Below are 12570 nucleotides of genomic sequence, written 5' to 3' on the forward strand. Positions count from 1 at the left end.
AATTCCATTATTCTTAAATATCGTTGAAAAGAGTGCGCCTCTTGGTTTGCATCGTGACCGGTGTCCAGCCGGGGTTTGCGATTCGTCATACGTTCTCCAGAGCTAGCTGTGGTGCGGGTCCTCAGATAATCCCTGGCGGGAGACATAGACCCTCAAAGAGAGAGCTTCTCGCCCTCGTAGTCACCATTGATCGTCACGATCTTGTCCTCCTCAATCTCGGGCTTGTATTGGGTATCCTGCGTGGAGAGTGTCTGGAGAGCATTCACTGGAGCATCGGCGGCGAATCCGCTGTACCATAAAAATTAGATGTGAAGAAAGAGTATAAATAGAGGGACGGTAGTCATACTTAATAAGATCTGTATCGGAGAATATGTGTTAGCCTTGTCTGACGGGGCTGGGGAAGGACATGTCCAACTTACGATATTCATGAGTGATGACACCACCCTAGAACTATCAGTTAGTCACAGCTGAGGATTCAGAGCCGAGATGCGCGTACAGAAGCAACGATTGAGTCCTTCGCCTGGTCAATCACTCCGGAAGGCGTTCCCTTGGGGAAAGTCACGATAACGGACTTGAGTGCCTTGGCAGCCAGCGCCAGCGGAAGCAGACCCAACAGAGCAGTAAAAAGGAAGAGTTTCATTGTCGATTTGTTGTTTAAGAAAAGGTGCAGACGGTTGAAGGTGGAAGGAGAGTTGCAGGTTGCAAGTTGCGAGTTGCGAGTTGCGAGTTGTATGTCTCGTGCCCCAAAGCGGACTACTGCGTCATTCCAGATCAGGTGATCTGACCCCAACTCCGACAATCCCTTTCAACGTCTTCCGAACTGCCAACTTCCGACAGTCTTCGTCTGCCCTGTCCTTCTCCAGCGTTGCATCCTACCCGGCCGTACCCCCTCTGCATTTGATTTCGTTCTCGGCCGCGTTTTCTCCTATCTCATCCGGCGCTGCATCTCCTTCGGTTCATAATTGACGGGAAGAATCAAGTGGAATCTTGCTGGATTGGAGGGTGCATCTGTTGTTGTCTCATTCTCGCAAAGATAGCTAGCAAGCATTTACAAGTTTCGACTTTTCTCTCCATCTCGTGTTGGTCGTCCAAGAGACTTTACCTTGACGACGCAACGAGGACTAAGAAGAAGCATCCTGTGATAGTCACCGAGGCCTACGGTCCTCATCAAACCGCACCTGGAAAGAGCAGAACAGAAATTCAAAAAGCCATAGTGAGCTTTCAGAAAGAAAGAAAAAGGAAAAGAGAAAAAAAGAAAGAAAAAAAATCAAGTGCCAAAGAAGCCTGGAGGAGAGAAAAAAAAAGTGAACAAGAGTACGAAAGAGGCCGCGAGGGACTAGGTCTATTGAATCTTGCCCGCTCATCTAATCTCGTTGGACTGGGATCTTGAACCTGTACTGCTTCACTGATATCGTCTTCTAGCATCTTCCCTTTCCCCCACGCCACCATGTCTGGACTGGTATCCGATGAGGTCGCCGAGGACTACAAGAACAACTTGGAAGACCTCACTACCAACGATCGATTTCAAATCAGCAACTTGACCGTGATCGCCAAGGAGAATACGGAACATGCGATGGCCATCTCGAGGGTCTTGGAGAATCACATACGAACAGTAGGTGTCTCTCTCGTGTTGAAAGGTGTAGACCTCTGACTGTCTCTGTAGACACCGCCGCCGCAGAAGCTGCCGGCTCTGTATGTAGTCGATTCCATCGTCAAGAACGTTGGAACCCCCTACACCCTCTTCCTGGGACGGAACATGTATCAGACCTTCATGAATGCGTACTCCCTGGTTGACCAACAGACACGTCGCAAGCTCGATGAGATGCTCAGGACATGGAAGGAGCCTGTTCCGGGCTCCTTGGATACAAGACCAGTCTTCTCCCCGGATATCACTCGAAACATCGAAAACGCTTTGATCAAAGCACGCACCGCCATTCTTGAGAACCAGAAAGTCCGCCAGCCGGATATTCGCGGTCGCAGCAGTGCCACTCCAACTAGATGGAACCCTACACCTCCACATGGCACGCGGCCGAACCATCCTGTCGCCGGTAACGGGGCATTCAACACACCGGTAAGGATACTGTACCTTTTATACCCTGGTATTCACACTGATCGCAAATCAAAGACTCCGCCTTATGGCCATCGCCCAGATATCCAGCTAGAATCACTTAATAGGGACCTGGAGGCGCTGATTGGCTCGGCCAGGAACGACTTTGCCAATAGTCCCTTTAATCCAACCTCTCAACAGCGCCTGAAGGCACTACTTGATCTCCAGCGAATTTTGCAAAGCCAACAGCTTCCTCCAGATCAGTTGAAAACTGTCCGCGATCAGCTCGCTACATATGCGGTCCCGCAAGCTCCCGCTCAAGAGAATGCTGCCCCTGTCCCGGCACACCCAATTCCAGTGGCTACACCCCCCACATTACCTGCTTCACAACCGCTGCAGCACATGTTGAACCCTGATATACTCGCAGGGCTCCTCAAAGCAACGGCTGGTAATCAACAGCCGACACCTCCGCCGCAGTTCGCCCCAGGCTCTTTCAATATCTCTCAAATGCCAACCGCCAGCACCCCACAGCCTGCCGAAAATCCCCTGATTGTGGCCCTTAGAGCCCGTGGCCTGCTTCCTTCTGCCTCTGCGCCGCCGTCCTTGGCCTCTGGAACACCACCAACCGGAGGTTCCCTTCCATTTATGATTCCTGGTCAAGCACAATCTACACCTCCCCCTGCGACACCGCAAATATCAATGTCGTCTTCGTCCACGGTACCTATGAGCACCGCATCTATGAAAATGTAAGTCTCGTCGTAATATGATTACATTTCCCAAACTAATGATGTATGATAAAGCCCTCGAATCACTCTTGTCGTTTCGCTTTATGAGGCGAAGTCTAACAAATGTGGCACTTGTGGCCGCCGCTTCCCTACTACGGACGAAGGCCGGGAAAAGAAAGCCCGTCATCTGGATTGGCACTTCAAGACCAACCAGCGTATGGCTGATGCTGCTAAGCGAGCTCAGACCCGCAGCTGGTATGTCGACGAAAGGGTTTGTATACACCAGTATCTTTTCTATATCTACGTCATGCTGACCAAATTCTATGTAGGATTGGATCAAATCCAGAGAGCCCAGTGATGACCAAAACCCGGACGACACCGAGGCCACAGCCGAAGGATCTGCGGGAGCAGATGGAGGTTCCAAGCAAGGACCACCCAAGCCCTGGATTCGGGCTCCAAATGAAGCCACTCTCCGAAATACCCCCTGTCCCATCTGCCAGGAGAAATTCGAGTCTACGTGGTCAGAGGATGTGCAAGACTGGATTTGGCAAGACGCAGCTAAGGTCGGCAATCGTGTTTATCATGCCAGTTGCTATGCCGAGGTGACCAAGGACGGTCCGGCGCCGCGGGCCTCCACACCGCAAGCGCGGACTGGTACGCCTGACTCAGTGCTGGGAAAGCGAAAGGCAGAGGGGGAATCTCCAGGACAGAAAGTGCGAGTCAAGACGGAACAGTGAACATGTATTATAAAATGTAGCATCATGACGTTGCTTTGTGCCCCGCTCGGCGCATCTCCGGGTCCAACTTCCCCACCGAGGAACATGCGAAAAGGGAACGTGGTAACATAAAATCAAGTCTCCGGACCCTTAATCCTCAATCAACATCTGCATCATGGCTCACACAATTCGATGGGGTATCATGGGTATGAAGCTTCTTTCATTTTCTGGTATTGGATTCAAGCTAACTGATGTGTAGCCACTGGCTGGATCGCGGACAGTACGTTTCTCTTACAAATCCAAGACGTTCGTAGCTCAACTAAAATGCAACAGTGTTTGTCCGCGATCTCCTGCGTGATCCTAAGGCTCGCGATGCTTCGGATGTCGCCCACAAGGTCGTCGCCGTTGCCTCGTCCTCTTCCAAGGACAAGGCTGACAAGTTCATCTCGTCCGTCGGCATTCCCGATCCCTGCGCCGCCTACGCGACTTACCAGGAGCTCGTCGCGGATCCTAATATCGACGTGATTTATGTTGCGACTCCCCATTCTCACCACTATCAAAATGTGATGCTGTGCCTGGAGGCGGGCAAGAATGTCCTTTGCGAGAAGGCCTTCACTGTCAACGCTGCACAGACTAAGATCCTCTGCGAGACTGCGGGCAAGAAGAACCTCTTCCTGATGGAAGCTGTCTGGACACGCTACTTCCCGCTCAGTGTTCAAGTGCGCGAGCTTATTCAGAAGGGTGAGATTGGTGAGGTGCTTCGCACTGTAGCCGACACCAGCTTCGGTGATGATGTCGAGGAGAAATGGGGAACTAAGCACCGCATGGTAAACCCTGATCTGGCCGGTGGTGCTCTTCTGGACTGTAGGTTTCGATTCTTTGGTACTATACTACGATCGGAGCTGTGCTGATTTGTTTCTGAATCTAAGTGGGCATATACTCCCTCACCTGGGTCTTCCAGACCCTCTACCACACCCTGCCCCGGGACCAGAGAAAAGCACCTACCGTCACTTCACAGATGACCCCGTATCATCTCACCGGTGCTGACGAGTCCACTACTATTCTGTTGAGCTTCCCCACCAGCACACCCTCCAATGGCCCGCACCCTCAACGCTCGCAGGGTGTCGCCATGACCAACATCCGTGTTGCCGGTGACCCCGACGAGCTGGGCACCTCCGGTCCCAATATCCGTATCCAGGGCACCAAGGGCGAGATTCAAGTGTTTGGAAACCCCTTCCGTCCAACGAGCTTCCGTGTTATCCCGAAGAAGGGCCTCGGCGAAGTTCGGACTGTGGAGAGCTCGTTCCCTGCTGAGGGTCATGGTATGTACTGGGAGGCGGACGAGGTTGCTCGCTGCCTGAGAGATGGCAAGCTGGAGAGCGAAGGTATGCCTTGGGAAGAGAGCATTGTCATCATGGAGGTCATGGATGAGGTGCGCAAGCAGGGCGGTTTGACTTACCCCCAGTCCATTGAGTCGACTGAGTATCCTCTGCAGCTATAGATCATGTTGGAGATCTAAATACATACAGAATATCACTCATTTCTTGAAGGACAGCTCCATGATGTTGTAGGATTTTCTACAGCTCAACTGAGAAATCAGTTTATCTCAAGGGGCCTCCGCACTTGATACTTTCCCGACGTGCTTCTGAGCATGTCTCGAACGGTCTTTTTGAAGACCTCTGTCTGTTCCTTTTCCAGTGTATCTATCTGAAAGGCTTTAGGGGAATGTCCGATGGGGTTAGTCAAGACCGCCTATCTAGAAACACTTATATTGTCTTCTAGGTCGGGCTTTGAGGTGACTAGATCAAAATCTAAACATCTGTCTTTGTATCAGGTAGATGGTATCTACGCGCGAAAATTGCCGGTGACAGTATCATAGGTACCAGAAATGTACACATACTATACATGGCCCTGGAAGACTATTATTCTGCGTCTATATGAGGACTTTATGCCAGCTCGCACTTGCTGTGTGCTCTCCCCGAACCAAACCCAAGACAAAAGAAACGGAGAGCATCACGAAGTCGAGCTGCCCACTCATCTCTTGTCTTCTACTAGATTTTAAAGCCTTTGAAAGCTTTCCTTTCTTAGTTCTTGAAAACACCGAGGATGCTCTTCCAGACCTGGCCGGGCTCCTGGCTGGCATCGATACCGCGCCAGATACCAGTCTTCTTGTAGTACTCGCACACGGGGGCAGTCTGGGCGTGGTAGGTGGCCAGGCGCTTGGTAAGGGTATCGGCGTTGTCATCGGAACGCTGGATCAGGGGCTCGCCGGTGATGTCGTCCTTCATGTCGGACTTGGGGGGGTTGAAGATCTTGTGGTACGAACGGCCGGAGGCAGGGTGCACCAGACGGCCAGTGATACGAGCCACAAGCAGAGAGTCGTCAATCTGCAGCTCAACGGCATGTCCGAGCTTCTGCTTGCGCGCCACAAGCATGTCGTCCAGGCGCTCGGCCTGCGCGACGGTGCGCGGGAAGCCATCCAGAATGAAACTGTCATCCCAATGTCAGTCTACCAGAATTCTTGGTCCGGGGGCGGTGATTCCTACCCATTCTTGCACTCGGTGTTGTTCTCAAGCTCGCTCTTGATCATGTTAACCATAATCTCATCGCTAACGAGGCCACCCTGGTCCATGATCTTCTTAGCCTCCTTGCCGAGGTCCGTCTTCTTCGCGACCTGTGACCGCAGCATGTCTCCGGTAGCCTATTAGGGTAAATATATTAGCAAACAATCTTCCATAGTGTACGCGTGGAAATCGGTCGTTACGTACCAGGTGGCACACGCAGTACTTGTCCTTGATGTTCGGGGCTTGAGTTCCCTTGCCTAGCAACGCGTTAATAACCATTGAGTTCCCTGTCGATGTTGCAAAAGCATACCAGCACCCGGAGGACCCATTAGAATGATGCGCATCTGCTCGGTGACCGACTTGGGCTTGCTATCGCCGGACAAACGGCCCTCGAGATCGACAACGCGAGCCTCGAGCTTGCCGATGGTGTCCTTCAGACCGGACATGATATCTTCAGTGATGGGAGCCATTGTGATTGAGAGGGGAGAGGCGTCTCTGAAGGGACTTGGGAGGAGCGGTTGCAGAGGTTGGGGAAGGAAAGGCTTGAAGACGGAGAAATGGAGAAATGGAGAACCGGAAGGGAAGGAATCTTAGCGCCCGAGGTTCGGAGTTCCGCCACGGGTCTACATTGTACCTACGTCAGCGAATGCTTCTACAGAGTGATTATGTTGTAGAAATAAGGTCAACTTGTACCCATAGCTGGCCTAGTATCAATATTTCGTCACATATATTTCACGCTATTTTGTGTCTCTATACTTCGTACTCTTCTCAATAAAACCAAGTGTCCCCACCACTCAGGCGCTCAGGCGCCCAGGCACATAGTGACTAAGCCTTTAGCCACAATGGCGCAGCTACCTGTGGCGCATCGAAGCTCGGAGAGCATCATCGCCCTACTCTTGCGACCATCCAAAGCAATCTCCCTGTGCTTCTCATTTATCTGCTTTCCCCCCTTAGTATTGTGATCTATCTCACCTCCAAACTTCTCCTGACTTCTCATCTTTCACCTTTCCCGCCATGCCTGCCACCACGGCGGACACGCTATCCCTCGTCAACCGCTCCGTCACGGTTGCCCCGTTAGTCCTGCTCTCCGTCGCCGATCACTATGGCCGGACAGCCAAGGGTACCCGGAAACGTGTAGTCGGTGTGCTTCTGGGTGAGAACTCGGGCAACGATGTGCGGGTATCCAACAGCTTTGCTGGTATGTTTAAGCTTTCGATGGTTGATCACAGGTTCGTCAGATGAGCTAATGATCCGTCTTTCCGTGTCTAGTCCCATTCGAGGAGGATGAGAAAGACCCGTCTGTCTGGTTCCTGGATCACAATTTCGTCGAGTCTATGAGGGACATGTTCAAGAAGATCAATGCTCGCGAGAAGCTAGTCGGCTGGTATCACTCAGGCCCCAAGCTACGTGCTTCGGATCTGGAAATCAACGAGCTCTTCAAGAAGTACACTCCTAACCCTTTGCTGGTCATTGTCGATGTCCAGCCTAAGGAGGTCGGCGTCCCTACAGATGCTTACTTTGCGGTGGATGAGATCAAGGATGTAAGTGGCTGGGCGCACAGCGGCGAGCGTTAGTCTATGACCTTGCGATGAGGCTAATCGGCATTCGCTCTACTAGGATGGAACAACGACGTCAAAGACATTTGTGCACACCCCGTCGGTAATTGAGGCCGAGGAGGCGGAGGAGATTGGCGTGGAGCACCTGCTCCGAGACATCAGAGACGTCGCAGTCGGCACCCTTTCTACTCGCATCACCTCACAGCTGCAATCATTGCAAGGGCTGCACCTGCGGCTGCGTGATATTGGCCAATATCTCCAGAAAGTTCTCGACAAGGAGCTTCCAGTCAACCACGCAATCCTGGGCCACCTCCAGGATGTCTTCAACCTCCTTCCAAACCTGTCCACCCCGCCTACGACACAGCGCATGAGTGGCCAGGAGCCTCAGATGGAGAACAGCGAGCTTGCGCGCGCGATGAGTGTCAAGACCAACGATCAGCTGATGGCCATCTACATCAGCAGTTTGATCCGTGCCATTACGGCCTTCCACGACCTGATCGAGAACAAGATCCAGAACCGACAGCAGCAGGAGGAGAATGACACCAAGCGGGATCAGGAGCTTAACGCGGCCAAGGGCGATAAGGACCCTAAGAAGGCCAACGGGTCGGCCAATGGCGAGCAAAAGGAAGAGCAGGACAGCTCCGATAAGAGCAAGAAGAAGAGCTAAAATGGTTTATCCTTTTTTTCGTTCAGTTTGGGGAGTGATGCCCGCCAATATGACATGACCGCTTAGAACTGCATTTGCCGTGTGCAGTGTATAGTATGGATAATCAAGGAAATGACCCGGTGGCTGTTGGCACCTATCATGTCACACATTGTTGTGCCGTAATCCAGCGTAAATGATCGTAAAAGGATCTCATCTCAGTATCCGCCCAGGTTAGAAGCCAATGGATTTGAAGCTATAGATGTCTTCTGTTTGCAATGAAATTCATCCGAGCTCTATACTTTCCCTCCGTTATTTTGTACCGCGAGTAGTTTCGCCAATTTGCAGTGCTGGGGAGAAGACCCGATCCCATTGAGGGGATAACGGCAGCTGGGTAGACTCTCCGTTGCTGTTTCGGCTCGCACTGGCTCGCACAAACCGATGGCTTGCGCAGCACATAGACCAAAACACTGCAGTCGACCATTGGGCCGTCAATCGACGCTGACTGGCGCTGCTGCGAGGTTCAACCTCCCCAGCCAGCACACCAGCCAGCCAACTCCTCCATAGAAACCACGCTTTTTCCGTCCCCATCCACCTCGAAGAAACCCTGGCACCGAGCAAACAGAACACAGGCTAGAACATGTTTGCAGACTGGTGGAGATCCCCTGTCCGTAGCACAAGTAAGCGTCCCACCAAATGGGTAGACAACGGTCTCACCCCGGTCACGCAGCATCAGATGAGAGCGATTCTCCGTAGAAGAATCCAGTCTGGAGGGCAGATGTCGGAATGCTGACAGGGCAAAAGTGGGACAGGTACAATTCCATGCGTGCAGACGGACCTCGTAGCCCTTTTCTGATTCCTGCGTGGCGAAGGCCGATGAAGCGACACTGCGGGGAGAAGTCGAGGCGGATATGACCAGGAAGATGTCTTCGCGTATTTTCGCCTGTCCGGAGCTCACAAGTGAGTTTTTTGATAGGTTTTGACTAGCTGTATCTGTTGTTTGATCTTGGGCATCGACGTGGTCGGCACGCACCAAACGCTGCACGAGTCCGCGGTCGAGAATGTCGAGGGCCGGAAGAAGATCATTGGGGAAGATACAGTGTAGCGAGAGCATCAGAGGCTTGACTCTGGCCAATTGTAATGCCGGAAGACCCGAGAAGGCGTTTTGCGTTTGCTTTGGGGAGGCAGTTTGCGTGTTTGGTTGGCCCAATTCGTTGACATTGGTACCTGTGTGGAAAGCCAACTCGGTGATCAAACTGTCTACAAATTCTCTTGTGGAGGGGAGAGAGTTGGGGACGGAGGCATTCATTGGTTCGATGTTGATAATTGATAATTGATAATTGATAATTGATAATTGATAATTGACGGTTGACGGTTGATGGTTGATGGTTGATGGTTGATGGTTAAAGGTTAAAGGTTGAAGGATGATGGATAGAGTGGAATACTGTAAACGCAACACTTTTGAGATATTTTGATGAAGCATTGAGATTTACCATTAAGAGCTAGGAAAACAAAACCAACTAACATTTGAGAAATAGAACATGCACTTGAGAGCTAAATATAACCCGGACGCAAAGACTCCACTCAATCAGTTTCCATCGGATCTTCCTCCTCCCCTTCCTCTATCGGCTTCCGCTTTCTCACCTCAGTCTCCCATGGCTCCCCCTCCACTATCATATTCTCCAACTCCATTTCTCTCTCCTTCTTTTTGCTCTCCCCCTCCTTCATATTGTACTTGTTGAAAACAAGCCTCCGGCTGCTCGCTAATTCTATGGGATCTACTCCAGGGTTGGGTTTCGTGGTTTTGGTAACTCTTGAGCCTTTGACACCTTTACCCCCAGTAAAGGGAACTTCACCCTTGGCTGCACCGCTGGAAGGCTTACTATTCTTAGTACCTTTATTTTTGCCTTTACCTCTGGGCATTTTATCTCGAATTGATTGGATCGAAGTCCTAGTGCCTTTGCCCCTGCTCTTGTCCTTGTCCTTACCAGCTCCACTATCATTATCACCAAGCTTGTCGTCAATGGCGTTCCTGACGATAACATCACCATGCTTGTTACTGTTGCTATCATCGCCATGGTCGCCATTGACATCATTGTCGTCACTGACCCTACTGACAACAACACTGCCATGTTTGCTACTTTCATGATCCGCCACCCCTAACATATCGAAGATTTGATTGACATCCACAGTTGGCTTCCTCCTTAAATTAGGAGAGGGGGTTCTAGGATATTCAGAGATCGACGCATGGTTCGCAGAGCCTACTCTGCTCGGGGTCGAAGCTGCAGTCCTGATGACCGTGGCCTCACCCAAAGCTGGGTTGGTTGGTAGTCGGCGGTATGTAAAGATATAGGCTTGCTGTTGAATTCTCGAGAGCTGATCAGTCATCATGTCCTCGAAGGTATCGAAACGCGAAAGGCTTTCATCATTGACCACGGTCCATGTTTTATCCTTAGTCTTGACACCAATATAATAGTGTCCCACATCCGTGCTCTCACCATTGTGAATTTGCACAGAGGACAGCCCGTAATGAAGCTCCTCCCCGGGGGTGTTGCTTAGTGGAGGGAGGAAATTTTTGGCTTTGAATCTGAGCGTCTCCTTGAACCTGATCTTGTCCTTGATCTTTATGAGCTTGCCACCGACCAAATCAATACGGTTCAGTTGGACCTGAAGGACCTCGGGTGCATTTTCAAGAAATTCTGATTGATAATTCAGCTTCTTGCATCTAGAGCATTCCTCCAGCAACTTGACCTCGAAATGTTCATTGACTGCACGCTGTAGAGTTGCACTGTCATGATTCTGGGGGAAAGCAAGCCTTAGATGCAAATTTGAAGCAATAGATGTATTATCAATATGACCTCTATCACACCACGTGTGGGTTCCGACTCTAATTTTGAAAAGGTCATCAAAGTCCTTTTGACTGATGACAGGAGGCAGTCAATTAGCCTTGGCACGAAAAGAAAAAGAAACAAATGAATCGAAAATGACTTACACCAGTGATCCCATTTGATCTTGAAGATGTTGAAAGAGTTCTTGAAAAAGCTCGGCAGGGTCTTGTTGGCTATACCTTGACCCTTTTGGGATATCCCAGTCTTCGAATACTCGTGCCTATAATTGATTGAAATAAACTTCGGGGTTACCTGCCTAGTAGCCCTGTATGAAGAGAAAGCATAGAGAGGGTGCACACGGGATACTACCTGGCCCACTCTCACATCGCTCCTCCGCAGGGATGTGATTGTTTCGATAAACACGGAGAAAATTCCTGAAGACTGGAAGGCGAAGAAGCACCACAAGGGTCACGTTTCGATAGCATAGTGTTCCGGGGGGTTTGAAGCCCCGCTGGCATTTACCTATGTCGTGTATTCCCCAATCATTGAGTACTGGACTCTGCACAGATCAGTCTCTTGTAGCTGGGGCTCGAGATGGATCGCCTTACCCGCCATAATAAAGCCTCATTCTTTGGTTCAGGCTCAAACATTGTTAAGTTTGGCTCGTGATTAGGTATAATCTACTTCTCAGAGAGGTCGCTGTTGGAAGATTTCCCGTTCACTTCCGAAGGGCAATCCATGGCATTTAATCTCGAGTCCCGTCAAAGACCTTTACCTACCTTTCACAAAACTCAATGCCGACTCATTGTCGCCAGTATCGGTGGACGTGAAGAAAGAAATACATTGCTACCCTTGGGATAGTATTCTGAGAGTCAAGTGAGAAGCGGCTTTATATTTAAAATTCTGCCCGAGTTCGGTTTCTTTCATGGCCTCAAGACCATCGAGATCAAGTCTTGGGACATTTTTTTTTACTACATTCTCTAGCCTAGGACTGAACAATAAAGAATGCCCCAAAATGGATAAAGGAAGTCTACATTGGCAAGTCACGACTCATAGAGCCAAGTCTTCGAACGATTCCGAACCTCTCTCAGAGATATTTGGCTCAAACCGGGACCTGGAAGACCCATGGACTCGACCAGGCACAGAGATGAAAAGATCTCATCCGAATCTATTAATGTATCTGTCATTCTGTCATTCTGTCACGGCTGTGGGGATTTTCATGCCGAACCTTGGTTTGGCCGTGGCCCAAGAATGACGATCAACAGACTCCGCAACGGTCTGGAATCTGGGAGTCTAGAACGTGGGTGTTTTTGGGGGGTCCTCTTCTTCATTTCCACTACCAACGAACCAAGACTCTTGTCTGATTCGGAAGGAGTCTCGACCTAGTTGTGAGCCATCGGCTGTCAGTGAAGATCAGCCCTGGCAGTGCCAGATGAGGCAAGCGTCGGAAGTGAGCCGATGCTTACCTAGGTATCCAGGGTGACTCTACCT

At 50.7% G+C, this 12570-nt stretch overlaps 7 protein-coding genes across 7 annotated transcripts; 3 read left to right on the top strand and 4 right to left on the bottom strand.

Annotated features, from left to right (window-relative positions):
* Positions 1-152: 152 nt before the first annotated feature.
* N7443_009244 (uncharacterized protein) lies at positions 153-640 on the bottom strand (the record flags this gene model as incomplete). The annotated part of the gene is made up of 4 exons (XM_056889300.1): positions 153-288; positions 347-356; positions 420-444; positions 497-640. The coding sequence occupies 4 exons, from the start codon at positions 638-640 to the stop codon at positions 153-155; spliced, it is 315 nt and encodes a 104-aa protein (XP_056738602.1).
* Positions 641-1447: 807 nt separating this feature from the next.
* N7443_009245 (putative mRNA cleavage factor complex component Pcf11) lies at positions 1448-3509 on the top strand (the record flags this gene model as incomplete). Its single annotated transcript, XM_056889301.1, has 5 exons — positions 1448-1612; positions 1664-2071; positions 2126-2793; positions 2848-3043; positions 3102-3509. 5 exons carry the CDS (start codon positions 1448-1450, stop codon positions 3507-3509), a joined length of 1845 nt encoding a protein of 614 aa, XP_056738603.1.
* A 154-nt stretch (positions 3510-3663) lies between these two features.
* On the top strand, positions 3664-4989 carry N7443_009246 (Gfo/Idh/MocA family protein; the record flags this gene model as incomplete). Its single annotated transcript, XM_056889302.1, has 4 exons — positions 3664-3694; positions 3748-3768; positions 3822-4352; positions 4418-4989. 4 exons carry the CDS (start codon positions 3664-3666, stop codon positions 4987-4989), a joined length of 1155 nt encoding a protein of 384 aa, XP_056738604.1.
* Positions 4990-5572: 583 nt separating this feature from the next.
* Positions 5573-6522, bottom strand: adk1 (adenylate kinase ADK1; the record flags this gene model as incomplete). The annotated part of the gene is made up of 4 exons (XM_056889303.1): positions 5573-5978; positions 6035-6189; positions 6257-6309; positions 6363-6522. The coding sequence occupies 4 exons, from the start codon at positions 6520-6522 to the stop codon at positions 5573-5575; spliced, it is 774 nt and encodes a 257-aa protein (XP_056738605.1).
* Positions 6523-7066: 544 nt separating this feature from the next.
* On the top strand, positions 7067-8275 carry rpn8 (proteasome regulatory particle lid subunit RPN8; the record flags this gene model as incomplete). The annotated part of the gene is made up of 3 exons (XM_056889304.1): positions 7067-7250; positions 7322-7593; positions 7670-8275. 3 exons carry the CDS (start codon positions 7067-7069, stop codon positions 8273-8275), a joined length of 1062 nt encoding a protein of 353 aa, XP_056738606.1.
* A 499-nt stretch (positions 8276-8774) lies between these two features.
* On the bottom strand, positions 8775-9560 carry N7443_009249 (uncharacterized protein; the record flags this gene model as incomplete). The annotated part of the gene is made up of 1 exon (XM_056889305.1): positions 8775-9560. The coding sequence occupies one exon, from the start codon at positions 9558-9560 to the stop codon at positions 8775-8777; it is 786 nt and encodes a 261-aa protein (XP_056738607.1).
* Positions 9561-9835: 275 nt separating this feature from the next.
* On the bottom strand, positions 9836-11257 carry N7443_009250 (ubiquitin carboxyl-terminal hydrolase; the record flags this gene model as incomplete). Its single annotated transcript, XM_056889306.1, has 2 exons — positions 9836-11171; positions 11244-11257. The coding sequence occupies 2 exons, from the start codon at positions 11255-11257 to the stop codon at positions 9836-9838; spliced, it is 1350 nt and encodes a 449-aa protein (XP_056738608.1).
* Between the last annotated feature and the right edge of the window lie 1313 nt (positions 11258-12570).

This window comes from Penicillium atrosanguineum (genome assembly GCF_028827265.1).
Source record: "Penicillium atrosanguineum strain IBT 20685 chromosome Unknown utg000007l_segment0_segment0, whole genome shotgun sequence".
NCBI lineage: Eukaryota > Fungi > Ascomycota > Eurotiomycetes > Eurotiales > Aspergillaceae > Penicillium > Penicillium atrosanguineum.